General features: G+C 41.1%; 1 protein-coding gene across 1 annotated transcript; it reads right to left on the bottom strand.

Annotated features, from left to right (window-relative positions):
* Nucleotides 1-859: 859 nt before the first annotated feature.
* LOC123086925 (serine/threonine-protein kinase SMG1) lies at nucleotides 860-19472 on the bottom strand. The gene is made up of 17 exons (XM_044508783.1): nucleotides 19139-19472; nucleotides 14219-19052; nucleotides 13953-14141; nucleotides 13732-13846; nucleotides 11931-12990; nucleotides 10391-10838; nucleotides 10171-10224; nucleotides 7244-10076; nucleotides 6933-7046; nucleotides 6714-6844; nucleotides 6293-6385; nucleotides 5719-5991; nucleotides 5035-5581; nucleotides 4084-4159; nucleotides 3843-3986; nucleotides 1496-1588; nucleotides 860-1399 (listed from the first exon to the last, which is right to left on the bottom strand). The coding sequence occupies exons 1-15, from the start codon at nucleotides 19363-19365 to the stop codon at nucleotides 3887-3889; spliced, it is 11094 nt and encodes a 3697-aa protein (XP_044364718.1). The 5' UTR covers nucleotides 19366-19472; the 3' UTR covers nucleotides 860-1399; nucleotides 1496-1588; nucleotides 3843-3886.
* Between the last annotated feature and the right edge of the window lie 6909 nt (nucleotides 19473-26381).

The raw sequence follows: 26381 nt of genomic DNA on the forward strand, positions 1-26381 counted from the left end.
TACTCCATGCAAACAGAAAACATGTTTCGAATCGGAGGCATTCAGATGCTGTTAACGGACTAGGGACGTTGATCCCATAAGCCGGGCATCCCTACAATTTCACACTAGTTTATGCGAGTGTGTTAGCTTAAAGTATTCTTAAGCTTTCCCCATCACCACCAACCACAGCAGGCAAGATTCTTCACTGAGAAAATTGTATTGAACCAAACAAAATCTTGTGCCCAGAGGCCCAGAGGTTGCACATATAAAAGTGATGTGGCTAACTGCTAATCAGAGAGCAGGACACCAAATCGCAAAGGAAATAGCACCAGCATTGTCATCCATCACCTAACAAATGGAAAGCGACACCCAATTTCTTCTTCAAAAAGAAGGAAATGTAACCACAACTGAATTTTGTTCTCATGGAAATTTACTATATTTTTTTAAAATGATGCACACGCCTATATACTAGATATTTACCGAGCGCATACTTCTATTGCCATACAAAAAGCACGAGAAAAATAACAGCGTAAACCAGAAAAAAAAATGGAGGGCAAGGCCAGGGTGTTGCTGCATCGCTTACGTGCATACAGGCCACCCGAGCCCTATCTTTCCCATGACCACAAGCCGTGCGTTCGTAATCGGATGTAGATAAAGCCATCAATCTCCGACTCAAATAATAACAATAATAAGAGAACAGGAATTGAATGATCATGATAAGCAGCTTCCTTTTTTCCTCCTGTCACGAACTCGCCAGTAACGTGTCACTTTGCAAGGCTATGCTTAGGATTTCCAATCAATCTGCACCTGCACAAAAAAACAAAAACAAAAAAAACAGAAAGCAACAAGAGTGGACATAAGTTACTGCAAGGATCTCATCTGGGAGATAACGGATACGTTCCCATTACTAGCATGTGGAATAGCTCTGCACTCGCATTTAACTCCGATCAATATACTGTGATCATGGATCTACACTGAACATTTCTATTTACACCTGATGATCCACGAGGAGTCGTGGAATACAAACGGCATTTTCACAGTTGCATATCCAGCGCCTACGCTTTCCAATATGCTAGTTGGATCATGGAAAGGAGCTTCCAAAATATCAGATGTACAGGGAACATATTATGTACATTTGACAGCTTTACCAATTTCGAATCCCCGTGGGTGAGCGCGCCGCGTGTCCATGCAAATTGCGAATGCTTTGGGTATTTCCGTTCATATCATGCTAAGCTTCAGCATTCCACAATGTCATTGTCTGGATCCCAGAATGCATGTGAATGGCAACGTAACATTGTAGATGCAGAGGCCAACAGTACCGAAGTGGTGCCCCTCCTCTGATTGGAAGCATCCGTAGCCGTTCATGCCACATGCTGCAGGGAAGTTGAGCCACACTGTCTTATAAATGACACCTGTAGAGCTGGATCAAATGCAAGCAGCCATATTTAAAAAAATGGTTAAACAGATGACCATAGCCTTGCTTCAGAAACAGTGAAAATAGTAGGTGGGGCCAAACCTCTTTAACTTGGCTCGCCATCATTCATAGCAACCATACAATTGCTTGACATGCTATCCTGCTTTTGCCATGAAATGTCTTCTGCCCGAAACTCTGAAAAAGGGGTAACATGATTTGGGTAAATCACCTGTGTTTTAGAGCTAGTTCTAAAAAAACAGAAGTCAAAATTGAAAATGAGCATGAAAGGGAATTTCCCCATGGGTAAACAGAGGTGAAAACATAACAAGGAGAGTGATTCAGTTGCAAGTCAAGCATACCATGTAACAATTAAAATGTAGCTACGTAAAACACATAGGTCCCCTTGCAAAAAAAAAAGTAGTAAAACTGATTGGTACTAACAAAAACTATAGCCAAGCAAAACTATACATTATCTAAAAAAAGTAAACTAAATTATCTAAAAATGGCAAAACCTTTTTTTTTTTGAGAAAATGCAAAGGAGCTTCATTGCATTGAAAAGGTGGGTGAGAGTACAATCCTGCTAGGAGGTGAGTTTTACAAGGCCACAAGCCCGATCAGTGGACATCCCAGGATGTGGGCAAAACAACCCTGCGCCCTTGAGCCCCTGCTTTTGGTCCCTCAACGATCGGCTGAGTTTAAATTTCACCCTAAACTTCAACGCCGTTTATTTTATGTCAATCAACTTCAGAACTGTACATAGCTTGTCCTGAAACTGTTTATGTAAGTGTTTTCTTGATTATGTGTCATTATAGTTTTCAACCCTTAACTATTGCAGAAGTTCACTTTTCAACCTTGAACTCTGAAACCAGTTGTTTTTAACCTTGAACTCTTGGATCAGTTTACTTTACTCCCTTGGCCCTCTCCCAACTGGTTTTCTGCTGACTGAGACAAAATCTGGGAAATGGTTTTCAGCAGTTTTGTTGTAGCTCTATGCCTCTATTTGGCAGTTGTGATGGCTGGCAGCCTTGTGCAGGCTGCCGCAATGTACCAAACGCGGGCATTGGTGTGCAGCCCCAATCAATTGGTGGCAAGCACCTGTACGTAGTTTAAGGTAGGAAGCTGCAAGCCACCCCACTGGTGCCCCTATCTCCATCCTCTTTCACGTTCATATGAAGAGGCAGGGGACTGCCACCTTCTTCCTCAAGCTTGGTGAGCTTCTTTTTAGCAACACTATGAAATTCATTTGATCCATCGACTCTTCTCCAAAATTGATCTTTTTCAGTCTGTTCACCATCATCCTTCTACCTTGCCAACGCTGACTCAGACATGTAGAGTTATAAGACCAGGTCCTTCTGAATACCAGGTCCCAGTTTCAACGCTGACTCGGACATTCCCATGCAGCGCTGCCGCCGCCTCCTTCTGAATAGCCACCTGCTTGGATGGATGCAGCAAGGAGAGATGCAAAGATGAGAAGACAGAGAGGCTGACACATGGGGTCAGCTTGATGATGTGGTAGCCTATGTGGAAGGGTTGATAACTGTTAACTAACATGGCAAAACCACCCACCGAACCAGCTTCGGATAAGATTTGTCTGTTTCTGAGAGTTGGAGTAAAAGGTTCACGGTTAAAATTAAAGTTGGCAATAGCTGAGGGGCCAAAAGTAGAGACCTGTTCCTATGCTAAAATGGCCACTGAACTAAAAATGGAATCAGAGATATCAACTTAGATGGTTGGATACTGAGAGCAAAACAGAAAAAATATATCAGAAGACATGTCAATTGAGGCCTCGACTTCAGCTGATCCTTCATGGTGAGAAAAACTGCGGAAATAGTACTTTCTGGTTTTGGATCTACCAACTCATTCTGGTTTTCTAAGATACAATATAAATGTTTTACATCATCCTGAGCAGTTATTGAAACCCTGTTTTTGTCCCCTCGTTGGAATAAATAAGACCCCTGTTGTTGTCCCCTTATTGGATAAGTAAGATGACCACATGTTTGTTCCACCACCATATCAGTACTTAATGGACAAGTTTCCGGACATGACTGGTGCAACATTACATGGTAATGTTTAGGAACCTGTAGTGTACACTAGGCTTACTGGCAAGTTTCATTACTAGTCAGCCCATTAGGCACTGACTGATCCAGGTTAAAAACTAAAAGGCCGAGCCAGTGCTGAGCACGTCAATTTAGGTTTCATTAGAAATTGCTACTGTTTGAACAGCCCTCTTTCTATCTCAAGGTCACTACTCAGGTTTTGTCAAAGATTTCACTGTTTGAACAGCTCCTTTCTATCTCAAGAAGGTCACCAAACGGATTGCGGAGAAATGAAGACAATTCTTAGCTTGTAACATCTACACTCACCTACATGGAGATCTTGCATTTTAAAAACATACAGATGAACAAAAGAGTTGCTACTACAGGGCTTCAGCAGAATATTCAGCTAGTACCTGGACAGCATACATTGATGAAAGTTGTATGGGTGAAATTTGAATCATATCCAAGGTGTCCAACCCTCGTACATATTACACAAATTGTCGATGCTTGTTGCCTGCTTAAGAAGATAGTCTACTTGCTCTGAAATTTTCAAGGACCTAAAGAGAATGATATGAGAATGAGATCAATAAAACTGGATAACATACAGCAATAGATCTGGATGGCTACTAAAACTCTTCCCTCTTATTTGCTCACCTGGTACCATCTATATCTCGTCCATGTAACTTATGTTCCACTTGCTTCAGGATAGACAGAGCAAAAGGATTTTTACCTGTGGAGCAGAAACATATCAATATAAATCTGTCTCAGCTTCAGAATTCTTAAAGGCCTAATATTTCATGAAAATTTCACACAGAGCTAGGAAAATAGGAAGGCTTATGATGATCTGTAATATTCAATCTAACGTAGCAATGGTGCAATTTGAAAATATTAAATTTATCCATTTCGTGCATCAGTATTTTTTGTACAGATGAGAAGTAAGATTAAGTACTCCCTCCGTCCCAAAATTCTTGTCTTAGATTTGTGTAGATACGGAAGTATCTAATACTAAAACGTGACTTGATACATCCGTATCTAGACAAATCTAAGACAAGAATTTTGGGACAGAGGGGGTATTAAACAGAAACGTTGAGAAAGTAAAAGTTGTGCTGAAAATATTTTCTGCAGCATGTATAATTCGAAGAAAAATTATATGCAGTGTTAAAATGGTTCTGACAGAGCACTTACAATTTAATCAAAGTTCAATGCTCTGAGGGGTGTTGGATGCTATATACTCCCTCCGTTCCTAAATACTCCCTCCGTCCCAAAATTCTTGTCTTAGATTTGTCTAGATGCGGATGTATCTAATACTAAAACATGACTTGATACATCCGTATCTAGACAAATCTAAGACAAGAATTTTGGGACGGAGGGAGTATAAGTCTTTTTACAGATTCCAATATGGACTAAATACGGAACAAAATGAGTGAATCTACACTCTAAAATACATCTATATACATCCGTATGTAGTTCATATTGAAATCTCTAAAAAGACTTATATTTAGGAACGGAGGGAGTACACTGCTACAAGAAGTTGAAGAGCAACCTTGAACCTACTTGACCTCAAATAGAAATAATAAAATATAAATGGCAACGACGATATCTTACCTCTGGTCATTCGAGTATCTGAATAGGATTTATTGTCACTGCTGTCACATTCTTGTCCTCTAACCTGTTTGAAGGTTCCAGTGTTATCCTCAGTTTCAATTCTTCCCTCCTCCGCAAAAGAAGTTCCAGCCACATGAATATTGCTAGCTTGTGTGACATTGTTTGAAAACACCTGCTTATTGCTACTTGAGTCTGATTCTGAATCAGTTCTACCATCTCTTGATTGCTGACTATTAGCAGCAGGACCCTCTATTCCAGGCCCGCTGTCCAAAAGGGCATCTATTTTCTCCAAATTCTCAGGAGTAAGCTGGGTCAACAATGTTGTACATCCTGAACTGCTAGTATATGAGTGCTCTGGTGGAGAAATCCAACATTCATCTTGTAGAGAACCATCAGTATCAATAATCAAATCCTGAGAGACACCTTCCCTGCTCCCAGAAGAGCTTTTATCCTTCTCAACTGACGAATCACTTTGCAGAAGATCTGGACGTGCAGAGGGCATATCCTGTGATCTCCCAGTTTCACTTTCTTCAAGAACTTCTAAAGCCTATGAATAAGAGAAACGCGGAGTGAAATTACATGTACCAAGAGACATGTGAAAATTTCAGGTCAAGCATCAAAACATAAAAATAAATAAAAAGATTAAGCATCTGTGACACAAGAATACATGTCCTAGCTAAGTACCTTATGAAGATTCCCTGCATGAAGACTTGAAAGGCGTCCAAGCTTAATCACCATGGAGTGCAGCTCCTTCACGTATTCAGTTAATAGGGGCACCACAGGCTCTATGTTTTTGCAAGCTTCCCTTACTCTAGTGATGTAAGATTGGTATAATGCCTTTCCATGACTAAGAGGCATACTGGTGTTATTCTTCTCTCTTTCCTTTGAGATCGCTTCAGACATAACAGCCACATCAGCAGACAACAAAGCTTCAAGTGGAAGTAAGATCGTATTTGCCTGCAAAGTATCAAAACAAAGCTTTTTCATTAGAGAGAAAAAATGTCATATTCTACCAAATACACTAAAGGTGCCATGTATTCCTGAGTCCTAGGCATAAAGCCTAGCATTTCTCTGGACTGCTTCTAAGAGCCAAAAATATCATCACCATGTCAGTACCGAATTATTAAAATCTCAATCAAAGTCATCAAACAGCATGCAGGTGTGATGTACAAGATAAATATTACCATGAGTAACCAGGTGCAAGTATTTATATTGATCTTGAAGGGAGGAAATTTAATAGAAAAAATTCATGACAAACCTTGGAAATATTTGCCGTAAGGGAACTGTGCAATGCAGCAGCTTCCTTTCCCAAAGTGTAGACATCATGCAACCCCTCTGCTATAGCCAAAACCTGTAAATAATTTGTCAGGAAATCAAGAGCAAGTTTTCGAATAATAATTGCCAATAACTAGAAAGGATATGCATACTGTAGATGAGATATCTATCTAACTGCCAAGTTTTACTTAACTGAAGAATATATTTCTTTTTATCATCAAAGCATTTCAGATATGAAGCTGAATAATATTAGTTCCTCAACTGCAGACTAAATCTCTTAAAAGTTCTTGACCGTTTAAACTTGCAAACCTTAAAGCATACAACCGAATTCACAGCTAGGAGTTCCCATGCAGTCAAAGTAGAGATATGTCAACAAAATGAGATTAAATCATGTACGGATTTACCTCCTCGAGCAAGGAGCCACATTCAGCAGTCAAGGCAGTGCGTTCCTGTGAAATATGTTTGAATCCAGATAATGATACACTGACTTCGCAAGCACGTTCATACATGTCTACCAGAGTATCCTGCAGATCAACTGGGACAAGATATACATGGCATTATTCTACAAGAATTAAAATAAAAGGAATCTTACACAACAATTCCAGAAGTGGGAGAGGACGGACCTAAAGCAGATTTTGCCTTGACAGAGACTACAGAAAGTTGATTGGTAGCTGAATACAAGCCTTTTCCAGCAGTTTCCATGTTGAGCTGGCCACGTTTCCAGTCTTGTTCTGCACCTGCTTGCAACAAAGAACAAATAGAAAAACAATTAAACAGAAGAACTCATACTATCAGGCAGGGGGGACTATTGCATCAGAAATTCAAAATTATGTAGAACTTCTGACTAGGCATTGGTGACCTCATGACAAGTAAACACGTTCACAGTTCTGAGCATGTATGTAATGGAAGTACAAACAGAAAGTAATCGACTTACATGTAAAGGAATTGTATGCTGCATCTAAACGTGTCAGTAGATTCACGAAAGTTTGCTGCCAGGCCCTGCCCTTATCAGTAGATTGTCCAGAAGATTTATCCTCAGAAACAAAGTAAAGCCCATCTCTAGATGCTTCAAACTCTAAAACGGATGTGCAAGACTTAACAAGGTCAGATGCCTGTTCTTGAATGCCCCCAAGCAATTTCCTCCTTTTCGATAGATGATCATGAAACTCGGGGGGGATTCCTGAACCCTTTGCAGTTGAACTGCCTGCTCCAGAAGTATTTGGACCGGCGCAGGCCCATCCCATTGCTCTCTCAAGTTGGCCTTCAGCTGAAACACAAGTGCTTTCACAAGCTTGCAGACACTCAATTGATCTTGTTATCAATGACATCGAAGACTGGATCTTATCTAACAAGTTCCTTCTGCTCAGATTTAAAAGCACGGACATGAACTTATCATCACCAAGAATATTTTGTGAGAAAATCTTGGCCTTCTGTGCATGAGGCGATGAAAAATCATGCAGCCATTCAACCTGAACTATTTCCAAAATTATTTTACGTAAAGCCTCAGTGAGGTCATTTAATTGCCTTTGCTTTAGAGAAACTGCAGTCCGGGCAGCTCTAGCTGTCTCATGAGCATTACAGTACTCCTCAAGCATTAATGCAACCCTTCCTGCAGCCGCAGTAGGTTGACCTGATTCTCTTCTTCCTTGACTCGTTTCTAGCAAATCACAAATTTCTTTGTCTAAATGTAGGATCAGTGCAGGAGCAATCCTTTTCAGAATATATTGACCAACTTGATTTTCCACATGGATCGCAAGCTTCTTCTTGAGAGTAATGTAAAGCTGGTTGGTAGTACAACTGTGCTCAACAGAAGATGAAATCTCATGCATGCACAAGTCAAGAATTGAATCAAGCAAACCGAGCTTCCAAACAAAAAAAGCATGATCCTTCAATAAGCCAGATAAAGGCCACACAACATCAGATAATGAAGAACTGGCAGCCAAAACTTCTCTTAGATTAGAAACTGGTCCGCTCATGTGGGAAGGGAAGGCGCCACGAGATGATAGCATATGATCAAGAGATTCCAGGTCAGCGAAGGGCTTTGTCAAGATTGAAAGCAGAGCCTTGCTTCTGAAATGAAATTCATTTTCCTGATCAGCACTCACCAAAGATGAGAAGTACTTTTCAGAAGAATGTAAAGAATTCATGACACTGGCTTCTACTTTCAAAACTGATGAAATTCTCATATCTTTCTGGCTCCAAGTTTTCTGAAGTTGTTCCAACTGTGCTCTACAGGCTTCCTCCTGTGAAGCTAGTTCCTCTGCTTCTTCCCAGGATAGATGGTCTCTACCCCTCATGGCAGCTTCTTCAAGAGCTACTTGCTGCTCAGTGATTCGGCCAACTTCCACAAAGTAGCTCTGTTCCAGTTCAGTCAGTGATGTTCTCTCAAGTTCTACCTCAGCCAACTTCTCTAGAGCTGTGTCAACAGAACCACGTATCCGAGAAATTGAACCAAAGGCTTCCATTACCTCCGAATTGTACGAGACAAACGATCTAATAATTTCTGGAAGAAAAACTTCGGTCATTTGCTCAATCATGTTGGTACTTGAGTGCAAAATGGCCTGAAACGTATAAGCCCATTGTCCAGGCCGATGCTTCAGATAATCAGCGTTTATTTCACCTAATTTTGTCCCCATCACTTCATGCACTTCCTTCACAAATCCAGAAAGTAATGCACATTTTTCGATCTGCTGATCAAACAATTGCAGACTCATTCCAGCATCAGCTTGAAGACCAGCTTCATCTGTCCTAAACTTAGTTATCCCAACAGCTTTAGTTGAGAGTTCAGACACTCTGACTCTAATGCCACTGTATAACTGACTCACAGCGATCCCAAGAACAGATAGAACCTTACTTGCTTTCTCTTTTACATCCTCCTGGGCTGGAGGTTTGACCTCCAAATTATCTGCCAGCGAAGAAGGAACGGTATCCTCATCATTCTTTTGTGATGACAATTGAACAGAGTTTATGAATGCAGAAAGTATCCGATCTTTAGACTGTGCTTCGTTATCCGATCCAACAGAACTCATCAATTCAGAACATTCCCTCATAATTCTTTCCACACATGCAACATAACTTTCCATTTGATTTAAGAGATCCCGGTATCTTTGCTGTACTAGATTACTACCTTCGCCCTGAACCTTAGCAATGACTTCTGCAGCCTGCCTTTTGGCAAGAGCAAGCATGTCTTGTGATGCACTGGTTACAGATAGCTGCAAAGCTTGTGCCCAACCAGTAATTGGACTGGTTGTGATGTAGTTAACTGGAAGAACTTGCTGCAAGATTAAAGCATACTCACCAAGTGCCTGTAAAGCAGAGGACCGCCCATCATGCAACTCAGTAATTAGTTCAGAGACCTCCCTATCCAACTCATAGCAATGTTCTCTAGTTGGCTCTGGTACAACCGTAAGGGGGACCCCAGATACAAGGACAGCTGAAATAAGGCTCAAGGCCTCATCCTTGCTGTCTAGTTTCATTAATAGTTCCGAACCTGTAATCGAATTGTCCCGTATGGCCTCAAGAACCCTTCCATGTTTTTCCACCCATATTGCAAGCGTGTTAGCTTCGTCAACTGTCGATGTTTTCGCTTCTGCTAATTCATGAGCATGAAGCTCAAAAGAAGTGCGGGATTTTTCAGCACCTGAAGTGGCCTCGGCAAGGATTGACTTTGCTGACGTTTCATTATGTAAAGCACTGGACCTCTCTTTCTCAGCATGATAAAATATAGCAGACTTAACCTCATACTGATCTAGAGTATCCAAGAATGTCTGCATATAGTGAGAATAAAACAAAAATCAGGTGGTTCAAATATGTTATGTGAGATATTTCCACTTTGTGGTTACAAAGTTAAAAAAGAATTACCTTTAGAACAGATACTGTAGCTGGCAAGTTAGTCACGAAAAGATCCTGATGCTCCTGAACATCACAAACAGTTCAATTAGACCGGGAATAAATTATATCCGTACAAACTCGGAACTCATTGATTTAACAGAGGCTAGAACTGCAAATATGCCTGACGCATCATTCTAAAATATTGCTGCCAAGAGGCAAAAGAAAATTTCCAACTCCAAGAGACAATTACCTGCAACGGAACACGACTTTCTTGAATCCTAGAAGAGAACAAGCTTAAACTAACTGCTAATTCCATTCCTTTCTTCTCTTCACCAGCTATTCCAGCTTCATCTTGCATATTTCCGCGTGTCCACTCAATCAATGGGTCCCAAACAAATACTTCCATTAACATTAAGATGATATCTTTGTTCTTCAAGAGGGCACCCATAACTGCCTCACAGGTAGCTCTAAAGACACCTTCAACTCCAGACAATCCCAAGGCTGATTCAATAGTTTGAGTAAGACGGAATGGAACGATTTCTGGAATCTTCAACCTTTTCCCTTTATCAAAGCATATATTGTAATCTATGTGAACCACATCACCATTGCTAAAGTCCATAAGGATATTGTCTAAATGCCTATCTCCAAGGCCCAGGATATGGCCAACCATGCTCATAGCCGCTAGACTGCTAGAGAATCTGCAACAGGAAAAAGATTGATAGCTAAGCACTTCACGGATAATAAAAACTTCTGTCGAAAATAATAGACGAAAGGAATCTTCAGTTACTACTCTTATAAGATGTAATGTAGAGCTCTATTTGCAAAACTAAGATATCTTGATGAATGTGTTATGGTGAACAAACTACTCCCTCCGTCCCATAATATAAGAGCGTTTTTGACACTAGTGTAGTGTCAAAAACGCTCTTATATTATGGGACGGAGGGAGTAGTTACTAAAATAGCCTCAAGGCACTCTTGGTTTCCTGATGTTTCAGTTGCCATTTATGTATGTTTGATAAATAATTTGTGGTGCACGTGTTGCTTCACAAATCACTACTTATACTAGTACAAAACATATGTATCTTAGTTCCCGCCAAAATGACAATCTGAAAATCCATAATTAACATACAAGAACAAAGTTACATGAATGACACATCAGAGGTGATTCCAGGAATAAAACTGAGGTGGGGCTCAACTTGACGGATTGAGTCGCTAGGCTAAAAAATCTTCCTCTAATCTCTGCATATGCCACTGCCTGCTTGCTGCTGGGTGTTTACCCCGGCGATGGAGGTTGGACTCAAGCCCTGTCTAACCCCACCGCTAGAATCTACATCATGGAAACTATGTAGCATGTACATTATTAAACTCATAGGGAAGCTTGTCAACAGCGATAGCACCTTGAAGAGCTTGTCTCAGCCTCCCCAGATCCCAATTCACTAGGGACTTGCACAATTATTTAACTCGGCATAACTTTTATGTGGTTCCCTCTGGAAAAGAGTAGTGGTTTCCCTCTTCTTTCATTTTTTTGTAAGGAAGGAGTCATTAGGGCTTAAGAGCAATGACTTAACTGACAACACAATTTTCAGTTTCAAATATGCCATCTATGCTCAAAGTGGGCATATTCTTCATGAGAATGACAACCAGCAGAAAAGCTTGGACAGACTTTTAGTAGTACAATAAAAGTAAAAACTCTCAAATTCATACTTTTATTTTGCCTAGCAATGGAAACAAAGGACACTTGGTAAATGTAAATAGAGTGCTCAATGCAGAAGTACCATGCACCATACATACCTCTTTACTTTGGAGTTGAAGTTTTTGAAGCCCTCACTTGAACACCACATTTCTTGCCACAAAATCTGCTTTGGAGTCTCCTTCATAAGCTCCAACAGAACTTTTTTCTTAACGTCTAGTGGCCAATCTCTTCGTGAGATTACCCTTTTGATCCCTTTTTCTTTCAGTGCTGGTATTATTTTTCCATAGAACATATCACTCGGACGGGGAACATGAGGTACTGAGTTGTGAATGTTACCAGTGCTAACTGAAGAAAGCTGTGCCTGTGCCTGTGCCACCTGAGTACGTTTTTGCCATGACTTGTACACATTGTATATGCTGCTTACATTTTCTACCCACTGGATTAGCCCAGCTCGTCCACTAATTGGTGTAACAGAATAAAATCGAATTGCAATATTTCGACTTCGAGTGTCAGAAGATGAATGCAAGAAGCTATTTATCGCCTCCAGAAGCTGCATGATCCGAGAATCAAGACGTAGATCCTCCCGTCCCTTGAGAAGATAAATATACTTCTGTCCGTCTGATCCTTGCAAGGCGAGCTTCTTAGGTCTTGTCTTTGTAGAAAGTATTGTAACTTCTTTGCAGAAAGAAGAGACTGTAACCGTGCCATGATTTCCAGCAAAAAAAGATTCTGAGGAATCAAGTATCTGCTTCTCAAAACCAGGCATTGGAATGTCAGAGGTTGACAAAGTTGCTAGCTGTGGAGCAATTTCACTTAACAATACGCATGACTTTCTTTGATGACTGACTAAAGAAGCTGCAATTGAATCAAAAGGCCGCCAAATCTCTCCTAATGCTGCTGGAGATCCAGGGGGCACCTTAAGGCTTGTGATTGCAGATCTCAGCTGAGCGTTATATTCCTTATGGAACCACGTCTCATGGGGTGTTCTTGGTTCACGAGATGTGGACGCTAAACGACGTTCCAATGCTACAACAATTGGAGTCATAATAGCAGAATATTTTGCAGCATTGATCTTGTTCTTTTCAGATGAAGTCAGTGTAGAATTTGCAGCAACCCTTGCAGCTTCCTCCTTAAGTATATTGATTCTCCTTAAGACATCTACATAGCAACATAAAAAATGTACCATCAATAACTCAACAAACTAATGCTCAAAGTATATTAGATATAAAATATGTGGTTACTGGTTATTTGGTCATAAAGTTTCTAAATGCAGGTTTGTACAAACAAGTAAACAAAAGCATATACCAGACATGAACCATTGTACAGACAGATTAAATTTAATGCAACAGTCAGAGTAGACTACCTCCAACCTAACTTCTAGAATGGTACATTGCAAGTGAGGAGGAAATGTCATTTGCCGTGCAAGCAAGCATTCTTACAGTATTGAAACTTAGTAAGCTAAAGGATCTCATAAAAACTCAAGAGAGGCACCATTCTAGAGATCCTATGCAACAATATTTTTCAGGATTTGTATTGCAATCTAGTTAACGAGAGGATTTCGTAATTAACTCTACAGGAACACTTAATTCAAAAATCAGAGCAAGAAAAAATAATTGTTACTAACTGGGGCTTAGACCTTACAGTGCATTTGGAATTGCAGCGGCTTTGAAGAAAAGAAAACTGTGTTTTACTTCTTATATAACCAACATCTTTCTTACGGCACGGAAGTATTTTACTTGGTTCGGTAAAGGCTCCCTTTAACTAACTAGATTCTGTAGTAAGCACAACAATGTCAAGCTGGAGCATAAGCTAATTCTTATGTAGGTGTGTCCATTTTCCATGGAAGCCTGCCTCTGGTAGCTGATTTCACAGAACTGCAGAAGTCGAGGGGAGGCTTACCTGAATGGAGATCTTGTAAGGTACTCAGCCATTGTTCCTCCCACAGAACGGTTATCATTCCTAGCTCATCAATTACAAGCTTAACATCCTTAATTAATTTGGGGTACAGCTTAACCTATGAAAGAAAAACAGAAAGTGTTCAAAATATAGAAGTAGCATGCATATATCATCATAGCCCAAAGCAGATAATCATAGTATAAGTACCAAACGAAACATCATACCAGAAAGTTCAATATTCGCTGAAGCTCCTCAGAAGGTTCTCCTTCACAGGCATTGATATCAACTAATGTAGGATATACTATAGAATAAGGAGAAAGTTTCCCTAGCTTCACCAATATGCTCTCCAACTGTTTCCTTACTATCTTCTCTGGGTGGGAACTCAAGCGAGCAAAAAGTTGTGGTATAATCTCCTGCATGGATCCAAACATATAATTATACACTAACCTTATCATAATTATAGAATAGATGCGCCACTATCATCATTTACCTGCCATGGCAACAAAGGAACTGTTGAAAGCCCACTTTCAAGTGTTTCCTTCAGCTCCACCCCATAGTTCAAAATTATATGGAGGAGATACAACAATGCTCTCAAAGTGTAGCCCCTAGTTTTCCCTTTTAAGGCATCACGCTGATATGAAGGTTGAAGCTCACTTGATGAATGAGAAAGGTACTGAAAATAAGCAGTTGCAGCATGCCCAAAGAGTGATACCCTCCTTTTCCTTAAAGACCACCAAATTTCAGTGAGATTATTAATCAAAGGCATAGCACTGTCCATTATAGAATCGCATTTACCAAAGAGAACGTTAAGCCCTGATGATAGCAGTGCATAGGCACCTTCACCATCACTGGCCTCAAAACCTGGTGCTCCGGCTGCAGTTTCTAACAGTTGAGTTGCCTGTTCAATTATCATGGTCATGGGATACTCCTGCTCAGAATTGTTGCTAGACCCTGTTGTCGCTAAGGAATTGTGATCGACACAATTTGCAGATTTATCAGCATAGAAACTTCTTATTGTTTGCTCCACCTCAGACTTCTCATTATCTGTCAAGTGAAATCTGTCTGGAGAAAGTTCAGATTGGAGAATGGAGGACAAACTGTTCTGCACATTTGAATCGGATCCAGACAGAGAGTGATTGGCATGAGTAAAGCACCAAGATGCATAAGAAAGCCATGCCTTGCCCATACTGGGACAAAGTTGCCAGGATATCTTTCGAGCACTGCCTATGATTTCTTGGGCAAGCACATGACAGTTTGCAGTACAAACTAACCCACTGTCACCAGACAAAAGTTTCTCTGACCCATTTTGAAAGCCATCAAAATCACTAAAATCTTTTACCACCTTTGGAACGATCATATTCAGAGTGGAAGTTGAACTCTCCTCCATCCAGGTCGAGAGTTTCAGACACGCCTTAGCAATAAGTGAATCGCCAATACCAGATGAATCACTAACTGAAGAAAGAATATTAGCACGAACCAGTGACCACAGATCAGTTAAAGCCTCCTCATTGTCTCCTTCGCAATGCTTCAGCAAGGCACCTTCATACTTAATGTTCAAAGTAAGCATTCCCTTGTCCGTCTCATCAGATGATTCCAAAGGATGGTTTATGAGGTACTGGTTTAAGCGGCCAGCTAACATAAAGTTGGTCTGCTTTCTAGCAAGACTAGCAAGCTTGCGACATAGAAGAAGAGTGGGTAATGAAGATGGATGTGCAGTACGATACACTTTAAAGACCTTCAGCCACATGCTGCAATCTTGATGGATCCTGTCAATAGGATCCTGCAATAGTCTCAGTAAATAATCCATGAGCGCTGGTGGTTGATTAGGTCCATCTTGGCACGTCAACCCAGTGGCCTCTTCAAATGCAAAGATGCAATGAAGCTGGCCAGCACATGCTGCAGCATCAGTCAATCCATTGAGAGGGGCCACAGAGAGTGCTTCATCCAACATCAATTTAGCCTTATCAAGATCCTCTCTTGCCTTGTCAGGCTTGCTGTCAGATTGAAGCATTCCACGCAGGAGCATTAATTCACTTCTCTCAACTGCAACCTTGGGATCAAGGGTAAGCTCGCTGCTGCTTTTAGGAGTCAAATCAAGATAACTCCAAGCTGAATGGAAGTCACCCTCATCAAAGCATGCCATTGCATGAATAGCATTAAGCTCATTGCCAGCACTCGTTAAAGCACCTGAATAAGGTTTGCCAGCATGTACAGCACGGAGCTCTTGTAACTCTGCAAGCCAACCCTCCAAGCATTTCCAGTCAGACAGAGCTGTGTAGCACTCAATAACACGTGCTATGATGTACTGGATGACATCAGAATCCATGGAGGTAAGGGCTTCCTCAGACTGCAAGAGATGAGAATAATGTGCAGCAGCCTTTTCATACTGCCCCTGGGATTGATAGATGAGTCCTGACATCCAGGAAAAGTGCTTGTGGGTATCAGATGCACCCCGTGTTAGTTGCTTTTCCTGCTCAAAGTATGTGTAGAATGTTGACACAGCCCACCTCTGGAGTCCAACTAAGGCATCTGTTTCATGACACCTGCACAATGCCAGAGAAGCATGTCGCAAAACCTTCAGAATATCCATTTCTAACCTCTCTCTAAAAGCATGATTACTTTCAGTAGCTCCTCCCATGCGGCTGTTGTCCTTGAGGGATGATGCAGCAATGTTTCTGAGATCTAGTAACCGAGATGAGCAGTACTGAATGACTGCATCGCTGCACTGCAAAGCTAGTCCTGCCTTCAGCATTGGATCACAGATTCGAGAAAACCACTCTTCACAGACTCGTTTGTTCGCTCGGAAAAACAAGGAACTTGCCTTTGGAGGGGCTGGTAGAACAAAGGAACCTTCATACGCATTATAAACATATTTCTTTAATGCCTCAACAAAATCCAATAGCAGGCGCATAGGCAATAGGGATATGTCAGATGGTCCTATATACCTGCCTTCACCTTCGTTAGTTTCCAGTGCCAATAAATTTGGTACATCCAAAAGCATGCGTTCTAAAGCAGCAAATGTCTGTGTGGGGCCACCGAGATGAGTTCGAAGCCGAAGGTTTATGCAGTGCCGAGCAGCTTCATGGATGCCCCACCAAACTGCAGCAAGATTGTTCACTGAATATATCCTGTCAATAATAGTTATGTCCACATCGGGCCCTTTGAATAATTCATTCCAATCAGTATCTCCAGAGACATCAATTTGACCAGAAAACATATCTTTCTTGCCACGGTAACTAAAGACCAGTCGTTGAACCCAAGAAGAAAGAGGCAACTTCAATCTGAGGGAAAGGTAACTCAGAATAGAAACAAGCTGCTGCCAGTGAAGTTTCCTAGGCTGTTGTTTCACAGCAAGCACATGCCTCAAACTCATGCAGTGCTTGGTAATGTTAGAAATACCTAGGCAATTCTGATAACTATATCCATCCTCAAGGAAGCCAAATGTGTATGTTGTAATAGGCAAAGCAATTGAAAATAACCTCAGAAATCCATTTTTTACAGCATTGTCTGGATCACTGAGCTTGTCAAGAAGAACCTGTGAGACAACTGAGAAGCTCATGGGATTGATGAGCCTACCAAGAAAGAGTGCTTCCAAGGATAACGCAACATGGCATCTTACTTTAGTCTCCCTATCATAAGCGCAATCCAAGATAGTGAAGAGAATAGTATTCGGAAGGGTAGCATCCCCAAACTCATAAGAGAGACTGGTCTTGTTCAGATCCCTTTCCATGGCAAGAACCAGTTTCGCGAAAGAATCTATCCAATCTAAAGCGTCTAATTTCAGTGTCATGGATGATGATGCACTAAGGCCACGCATTATGTGTTTTCCATATTTATGCATGAACTTCATTTTACAGTCACAAAAAGACTTCCTTGATTCAGTATTTATCTGAGTTTGACTGCCTGAATCACCAGAGCCTCTTTCAAATTCTTCAGATGTTTCAATATTAATTGACAGTTCCACACTGCTCAGTCTGTGAAGTGTAGAGAAAATCTGAAACTGCATCTCAAGGAAATTATGAAACGGGGTGCCAAATGGGTCAAGCTTCTCTGAAATGAATGATGTCAGCCTAGGTACTCTCCTGTTGATCTTTTCAGAATCAGCTGAAACAGTGGCCAGTAGAATCTTCAAATCGAATTTCATTAAAGAAAGCAACTGATGCTCTGAATACCCTACTGGAGTGTTGTTCTCTAAGGAGTGACTCTGGATACCAGTGCAGCTTACTTGCATGTTCTCAAGCAGAAATTTCAATAGTTCCAACTCTTTCATCAATGATGCAATTGCTTGCTCAGCTACATCTTCCAATCCATGCTGCAGACAAAAAAGATAAGTGGATGCTGAATTTACAACCACGTTGTGGCTTGGGTGAAGACGCAGCCGAGATAAAAGTGAGCTGAATTCAAGCAAGTGCTCCACAGCAGCCGAATGGAGCCCCAAATTTTGAAGTGACAACACTTGCAGGTTAGTCTTAAGTGCTACCACCAACTGTTGTGACGACGCATTATCCAAACTCTGTGTCAACACATCCACAAACATAGCACAGAACTCAGCGAACCTTTCCTGCAGAATCTCTGCGAGCAAGACCAAACATCTGGATGCTTCTTCCATCCTCTCAGACCAGCCAATCTTGGAAGCTATCACTGATGCACACCTTAAAAGCTGAGGAGCCAACGCCTCAAGTGGCCCTACTACAAGTTCTCTCAGATTATTTCTCTCTGCCACACCAGATGCCATGATCTGCAACACCGTCGAGAAGCAAGCAAAGAGCGGACGAAGCCGGCCAGAGTTATGGCTGGCCGCAAGGTTGGGATCATGCACAAGGACCTCCATATCAGCCAAGAACTTGGGCAACAGTCCAAGGGAGAACTGCAGATTACCGAGCCAGTGCCACTGGAACTGCGAGAAACTATCCACGATGGTGCGGCAATCGGTTTCGGCAAGGTCTGGGACGAACACCCACCCAAGGAGCAAGTCAACCATATCGACGAATTGCGGCCGGAAGCAGTGGGGGAACTTGGCGGCGACGAGCGTGAGCAGGCCGAGCAGGCACCTGAGCACAGCGAGCGAGGTCCGCTCATCCTCGAGCACGTCACGGCAGGCGGCGAGGAGTGGTGGCACGAAACGCTCGACGGCGTGCGCATCCCCGGTGGCCAGGAGCTCCCTGAGCCCCTCGGCGACGAGGGCGGCCGAGGCGGGCTCCCCCAGGAGCGGCAGCGCCCAGGCGACGAACCCGTCAGGGAGGCCCCCGGGCGCCTCGTGCGCGCACAGCACCGCGCTGAGCGCCGCGTAGGCCGCCACGGCGGCGCGCCGCACGGCGTAGGACCTGCGCAACAGACACGAACGAAGAGGTGAGTAGAATCGCGTTACCTACATACAGATGCGCGAGGGGAGGGGGGAGGGGGCGCTTACGCGTCGTCGGCGAGGAGCACGGAGAGCGGCGGGGCGAGGAAGGGGGCGAGGGAGGGGAGGAGCGGGCGGTTGGGCGGGTGGAGGAGGGAGAGGCGGAGGCTGGAGAGGGCGCCGGCGCGGGAGGCGTCATCGGAGGGGTGCGGGGGGTCGCCGGCCGCGGCGGAGAGGAGGGAGGCGAGGTGCTGCTGGAGCTGGTGGTGGGCGTAGGAGGGGCGAGGGTTTTGCATTGTCAGGCTGTCCGCCGCGCGGCGCTCCGCTCGCTGCCCGCCGAAGGCAAAGGGGGAGGGGACCGAAACAGCGGAGCGGAGCCTGGCCGCCGGGGAGAAGACAGAGCCCCGCTCTCCTCTGGCCGTCTTCTCTTTTGAGCCGTCCGATCTCCTCTTTTAGGGAAAAAGCGTTAGACACCCGGATCTCGTGTTTTTTTAGTTTATTTATTTCGGCCTTTGAGCGATCTGAGTTCACGTTCCCGTCCACTACGAAAACGTCTATGAGATAGGATGTGCTATGTATGCATTTATAATATGAATGTATGCGCGTATGTATGAGTTTTACGTATGTACCTTGAGAAATCCCTCTCTGGATTGGTTTAGGCAGCAGTTCTCGGCTAGGCTTCGGGGTGATGGCAAATGGATATAAGCATAGACACACTCGGTGTCCCTGTCCAACTTATTGCTTTGCGTCTTTTATTTTCTTTGCCGGTGTCAGGAATCGATAGGATGGTGGTACGGCAAGCCAGACGCGATAGAGATGATAGTCCTATCTTCCATCGAATTTTCCTTCTGCAAGTGTATCATTTTTTGCGAAATAACTCTTTATTACTCAAAAATTAGAGAGTACAATCTCGTAGAGCAACAGTAAGGACTTCATCTGGGTCAGACCTTAGCCAAACCATAATTCGACCATTAACCCTACCAAAGTTTGCCATAGAATGACTAGCACTATTGCCACTACGACGTATATGAGTAACAGAAGAGTCACGTTCTTCCGTACTTTGCTTGATCTTTCTGGTAATAAAAGAATACTTTGATAGATTTGTTTCACTACTCTTCACCATAGCCACCGCCTCCAAACAAGCCTGATTCAATATCAATGGGTAAATTACTTCACTGCAAAGCCAGTGAAATCCCTTCCCGCAGTGCAAAAAATTTTGTTTCCAAAATATCCTCACTTTCTTCCCGAAATCTGCATGAGCTAAAAATAATAACACCAAGGTGACCCGAAGAAGCATACACATCCCGCAATTCCATTGAGGACCGAACCATCCATATTAAGCTTAACACGCCCAAGGACGGGAGGGATCCAGGATGTTTTAGGCATAACTACATTATTATTGCATGTGTGTTGCACCAATGGGTAACAAGGGTTGGCCACCATCTTTCCTTTCACAAAATTTGCATTTGGATCCATCTTAGGTGAAGTTAGTGAATCAAGATAACTTGATAAAATCTGACTAAAACATCAGTAGGTCGTGCCGGCTTGTCATGCACTAACTCATTTCTAATATGGCATAGTCTCCGAAAAAGCATCAGTACGCGAACTTGCATAGCCTCATCTACATCACAAATAAGCTGCAGTAACCAATCATCACGGTGCATAATTGTGGTAACATCAGAAAGGGTCCAAAGTTGAGACATAGCTCGCCACAGCTGACGTGCATTATCACAAGCACAGAAGACATGAAAAATGTCTTCATCTTCTCTCCCACAAACTGGGCATGTACCCCGAGTCTCCAAAGTTCTCTGTTTTTTTTCATGTTGCTAAAGAATTCGTCGCAGCATGCCAAGCAAAAGAAAGAACTTTAGGCGGGGTTGGGCACAAAATCAAGATTATCACAACAGTAGGCTAAAATCAAGATTAGCCTCGTGCCGTATCTCTTGTACTTCAGGATCATGTAGTATCATGTTCTATTCAACTTACGAACCTCACAACGGAAAGGCATTACTCTTATAAAGGATGATGGAGTACCTGCCTCCCTAGACTCTGCACGCGGAAGCAAAGCCTCCCGGCCGTCCGTTGCCAGATGGCTAGCTGCGGGAGCCTCCTGGGGCGGCTTCGGGTCGTTCGATCTGCCCGAGCGGCTTGACCCGGGCGATCCGGCTGAAAGGTCCATGACGGGTGGATGCCCGATTTGTTTTTCTCCTTTTTTTTGCTCGTGTTGCATCTTGGCCCAGTGACGGCCCATCTTGCTAGCCCGTCTCTCTTGGTTGTGGAATCGTAGAGCGGCACAGGTATGCGCATGCTTATATATCGCTCCATGCGAGTTGGAAGAGGCGCTCACCTGAACCGTACATCACATAGGCCCAGTCCAAAAACGCCAGCAGCTCCCACACTCGTGACTCGCCCACCTCAAAGGCGTAGCTAAATCCAAGTCAACACATGTATACACCAGGTGTGCAACTACATGATAGTGTTTTTTTTTGTCATATTTTTAAGATTTTAAAATTAATTAAAATAAATAAAAACGTGAATTTGAATAAAAAATTAACACAGATTCAAAAAGTTCAAATATATATATTTTGGAAACAAATTTTAATCATTCATTTGGAAAAATGTTAAACATTTATATAAAAATGTTTCTGATGTATACGAAAAATGTATAGCATATATGAAAAAGTAGACATCAAAAAATATATTTGGAAAAACATATCATCTATTTAAAAATGTTAATTCAATGTAAAAAAATGTTAGGATAGTTTAGCAAATCTTAATGTCATTCAAAAATATATTCCAGCATGAATTTGAAAAAATGTATAAACATATTCAAACCAAACTTCAAAGATATTTGTTTGAAACAAATGTTAATCATGTATATGAAAATATTTAATATGCATAAAAAATGTTTCAGGTGTATATGAAACATGTACAATGTATATGAAAAAAGTAGACATAAATCATACGTTCAAAGACATGTTAAACATGCATTTGAAAAATGTTAAAATTGTATAAAAAATAGTTGATATGTACAAAATATGTATGAAAAAGTAGAAACCATGACATATATTCGAAACATGTATTTTAAAAATAATAAAACTTGTATAATTTTTTTCTTATGTATACAAAAAATGTATACATGTGTTAAAAATAGTAGACTTCAAAAAATATATTTGGGAAAAATTATCATGTATATTAATTTTTTTAATGCAATGTAAAAAATGTTAGGATAATTTAACAAATCTTAATGTCATTCAAAAATATATTCGAACATGAATTAGAAAAAGAATGTATACACATATTCAAACCAAACTTCAAAAATATGTGTTTGGAAAAAGTGTTAATCATGTATTTGTAAATATTTAATATGCATAAAAAAATGTTTCAGGTGTATATGAAACATGTACAATGTATATGAAAAAAGTAGACATCAGATCATACATTCAAAGACCTGTTAAACATGCATTCGAAAAAATGTTAAAATTGTATAAAAATGGGTTGATATGTATACAAAAATGTACAAAATATGTATGAAAAAGTAGAAACCATAACATATATTTGAAACGTGTATTATAAAAATGCTAAAACTTTTATATATTTTTCTTATGTATACAAAAAATGTATGATGTGTAAAAAATGTAAACATGTGTTAAAAATAATAGACATCAAAACATAATTTTTTAAAAGATATTAATCATGTATTTTAAAAATGTTAAACATGTATAAATAAATGTCCATGATGTATACCAAAACTGTACAATATGTATTAAAAATGTAGCCATGTGTCAAAGAAAAAAAAGGGGAAAACAAAGTAAGCCGGTGAAAATTGAAGAAACTGAAAAAAGAAACACCTAAAAAAATGAAGAAAAAAAATACAAAGAAAACTGTTAAAATCCATTAGAAAAACTTAACAAAAAATCAGAGAAATCGGTGAAGAAACAAAGATAAACAGAAAAAAATGATGAAGAAATAAAAAAACAAAAGAACCAAAGAACACCAGGGAAAACATTTGTTTGAAGAAAAATATTAATCATGTATTGGAAAATACTTAATGTGCATAAAAATGTTTCCGGTGTATATGGAACATGTAAAATGTATATGAAAAAACTAGAAATCAGAACGTACGTTCCAAAGACCAGTTAAACATGCATTTGAAAAATGTTAAAATTACATTAAAAATGGTTGATGTTTACTTAAAAAATGTACAAAAATGTATTCAAAAGTAGAAACAATATAATATGTTTGGAACATATATTTTTAAAAGGATAATTTTTTATAATTTTTTCTTAGGTATACATAAAATATATAATGTGTAAAAAATGTATACAAGTGTTAGTAGACATCAAACATATATTTTAAAAAATATTAATGAGTATTTTAAAAAAATTAAACATGTATAAATAAATGTCCATGATGTATACCTACAATATGTATTAAAAGTTTAGCCATGTGTCAAAAGAAAAAGGGAAAAACAAAAAAAAGGTGAAAACCGAAGAAACTGAACAAAGAAACACCTAGAAAATGAAGGAAACAAAAAAATGAAGAAAACAGTTAAAATCGACCATGCAAAAAAAAGAAAACTGTTAAAATCGATCAGAAAACAAAAAACTAACAAAAATCCAGAACCAGAGAAATCGATGAAGAAACGAAGAAAAAAAGCACAAAAACCGCTGAAAAAACAAAGAAAAACAAAAAAACCAAAGAACAGCAGGGAAAACATGTAATAAAATGAAAAATAACAAGGAAAACCAGACTAGTCCAGGTCCGGCCACCCTACATTGACCGAACCAGCGAGCACATGTTTAAATATATGGTGAATGGTTTTCAATACAGTGAACGTTTTTGTAATGTACGATGAACACTTTGAAAATATGCTTTGAACCTTTTTGTAAAATACACAGAAGAATTTTTAGGTGTACGCTGAGCATTTTCAAAATGCATATTGAACTTTTTTTGTAGAATATGTTGAAGGATTTTTTAGCACACGGTGAACATTTATGGTGCACATGATTTTTTTTAATATACACTGTACGTTTTGTTAATATACGGTAAACATTTTTGTAACACATGGTGAACTTTTTGTATAATATAAAAATAAAATAAAATGAAAAATGAAAAATGAAAGGAAAAGGAAACGATAAAAAAAGAGAAACCGATCAAACAGCCAATCAGACATGGGCCGGCCCAAGTACGGGCGGCAAATAGGATTGGCCGCGGATAAGCCTGACGCGCGTACCGTATAACGAAGTCGTATTCGACGCGTAATTTATACGGCATAAGGAAGTCGTATTTAGCTTGTATTGTACGCAAGAGGCGTATTTCAGATCGATAAATCCCAAATCCCTGCCCTAATCCCCTTTCCCTCGCTCTTTCTTCCTCCCGCGCCCTTTGCTGCTCCAAAGATCCACTTTTGATTTCGATTTCGCCGATTCATCCGCCGGTGCCGGATATGGCGTGCATCGACGTCCATGGCATGAGCGTGACGCTCACGATGCCCGACCAGCTGTCGCACGCCGGGAAGAAGAGATCCGCCGACGAGGATCTCGTCCTCGCGGACGAGTCCGAGGCCCGTGGATGGTCCTCGGCGGTCTCGGACCGCAGGCTCGCCCTGCGCCGCCGGCGAGGTCCGGCTTCCTCTTCCTGCCGCCGCGGCTGCATAGTGGTGACGGAGGCGCCGGACTGCCGTGCCGAGGAGGCGGTCGAAGGCGCCCAACTAGCTGCACCGGAGAGCAAGGCTTCCTCTGTTGAGGAGCTGGTCTGCTGGACAGTACTCTAGTACAACAATCCAACCATCCAAAATCGCCAGGCCTGCTTGTGCAAATGTCTGAAAAAGGTTCGATGTTTCTGCTCCCGTTGTGTCCATCTATTGCAGAGTCCTTTCTTTCTAGACAATATGAATAACCTCTTTTCTCTTCTTTTTTATGTCAATGTCGGAGCACCTTGGGGTTTCGAGGAGGCGACGCTACAAGAAGTTGTGGAGGCGTCATATGAAGTAATCAAATTACAAGTCAAGAGGCCTGATGTGCTGGAATGTCAGTTTAGCTAGCATGGTCATGTCAGTTAGTACTCCCTCTGTAAACTTTTATAAGATAGTTAATGATCTAAACTATCTTATAGAAGTTAGTTAATGATCTAAACTATCTTATAGAAGTTTACAAAGGGAGTACTTAGTACTAGCTGTTTCCTGTAATATCGTGGCTCACGGCAGTATGTACGCCGGAGAGTGGGTGGAGGGCGGCACGATATGAATAAAACTATAAATTTCCCTATCTTGCGTTGTTTCCTTAGCTTTATGTTTTCTGCTCTCATCTTTGCGCCTTGGCATGATATGAACAGTTCATCGGCAGACCGAAAAACCTCTCCTTTCGCCTTGTTCGCTCTGTAAACAGCAGATCCTTCGCTCGACTCTTGCTAAATCACACATGGAAGGCGAAGCCAGGAGCTGAACATGAGGTGCTGATGGCCAGGAGCTCTTCTACCTCGCTGTCAGCTACTTGAATCTTCCAAGTCTTGTAGAAAGAGTTCCTCCTCTCCTCTGTTTATCTTCCAGTTCAAGTGGAATCAGCGCAGAACTATTTCGATGTGTTTATGCCAAGTGACTGGCCATGTTCTTGTAGGACAGAGTCCAATTCATATATTAAAGTCGATATGTTAGAATGTAATTGGCTTGTTTGATAAATAAATTGAATATAATCTAAGCTGAGTTGCGAAGTGTACTCACATCGGTCTACTGTTTTGTGGTGTGAGTATAAGCGTCTTGCAGCTCAATGGTTTGACAGCATATGATGTATTTCTTCACAACATAAAAGGTTGCCATAGGTTCAGCCGTTCAGGTAAATGGTGATTTACCAAATGGGTGAAATTTTGCTTCCACAAAGTAGTGTAAGACTGAGTATTCTGATAATAGTTGGTTCTTTTGGGGTTTGGTTGTGACTACTGCTGTACTACAAATATGAATTCCATAAAAAATGAAAAGTACACACCTATTAAGATGTGAGATATTTTTCCAGCCAAAAAAATGATTTTGGTGTTTCCAAAACATTTTTGATTCTTAGAAAGCCTTTCTGGAACTACTCTTTTTGGTGTTTGTGCTGTAGCTATTACTTTACTGCAAATACAAATTTTGTGTTTGTGCCATTCTTTGTAAATCACACATGGAAGGCAAAGGCAGGGAAGACGAGGTGCTGATTGATGTTGATGGCCAGGAGTTCTTCTACCTTGCTTTAATATACTCGAATCTTCCAAGTCTTGTAGAAAGAGTTCCTCCTCTCCTCTGTTTGTCTTCCAGTTCGAGTCGAATCAGCCCAAGACT

This window comes from Triticum aestivum, chromosome 4A (assembly GCF_018294505.1).
Source record: "Triticum aestivum cultivar Chinese Spring chromosome 4A, IWGSC CS RefSeq v2.1, whole genome shotgun sequence".
Classification (NCBI taxonomy): domain Eukaryota; kingdom Viridiplantae; phylum Streptophyta; class Magnoliopsida; order Poales; family Poaceae; genus Triticum; species Triticum aestivum.

What these genes read in the sequence shown, in the direction of transcription:
- LOC123086925 (XM_044508783.1), bottom strand. Translation starts at nt 19,365, where the DNA reads ATGCAAAACCCTCGCCCCTCCTACGCCCACCACCAGCTCCAGCAGCAC. An exon ending in TTCAACTCCAAAGTAAAGAG is followed by an intron (nt 10,839 to 11,930) that starts GTATGTATGGTG and finishes TTCCTGTTGCAG; the next exon opens with ATTCTCTAGCAGTCTAGCGG. An exon ending in AGATACTCGAATGACCAGAG is followed by an intron (nt 4,160 to 5,034) that starts GTAAGATATCGT and finishes TCTGCTCCACAG; the next exon opens with GTAAAAATCCTTTTGCTCTG.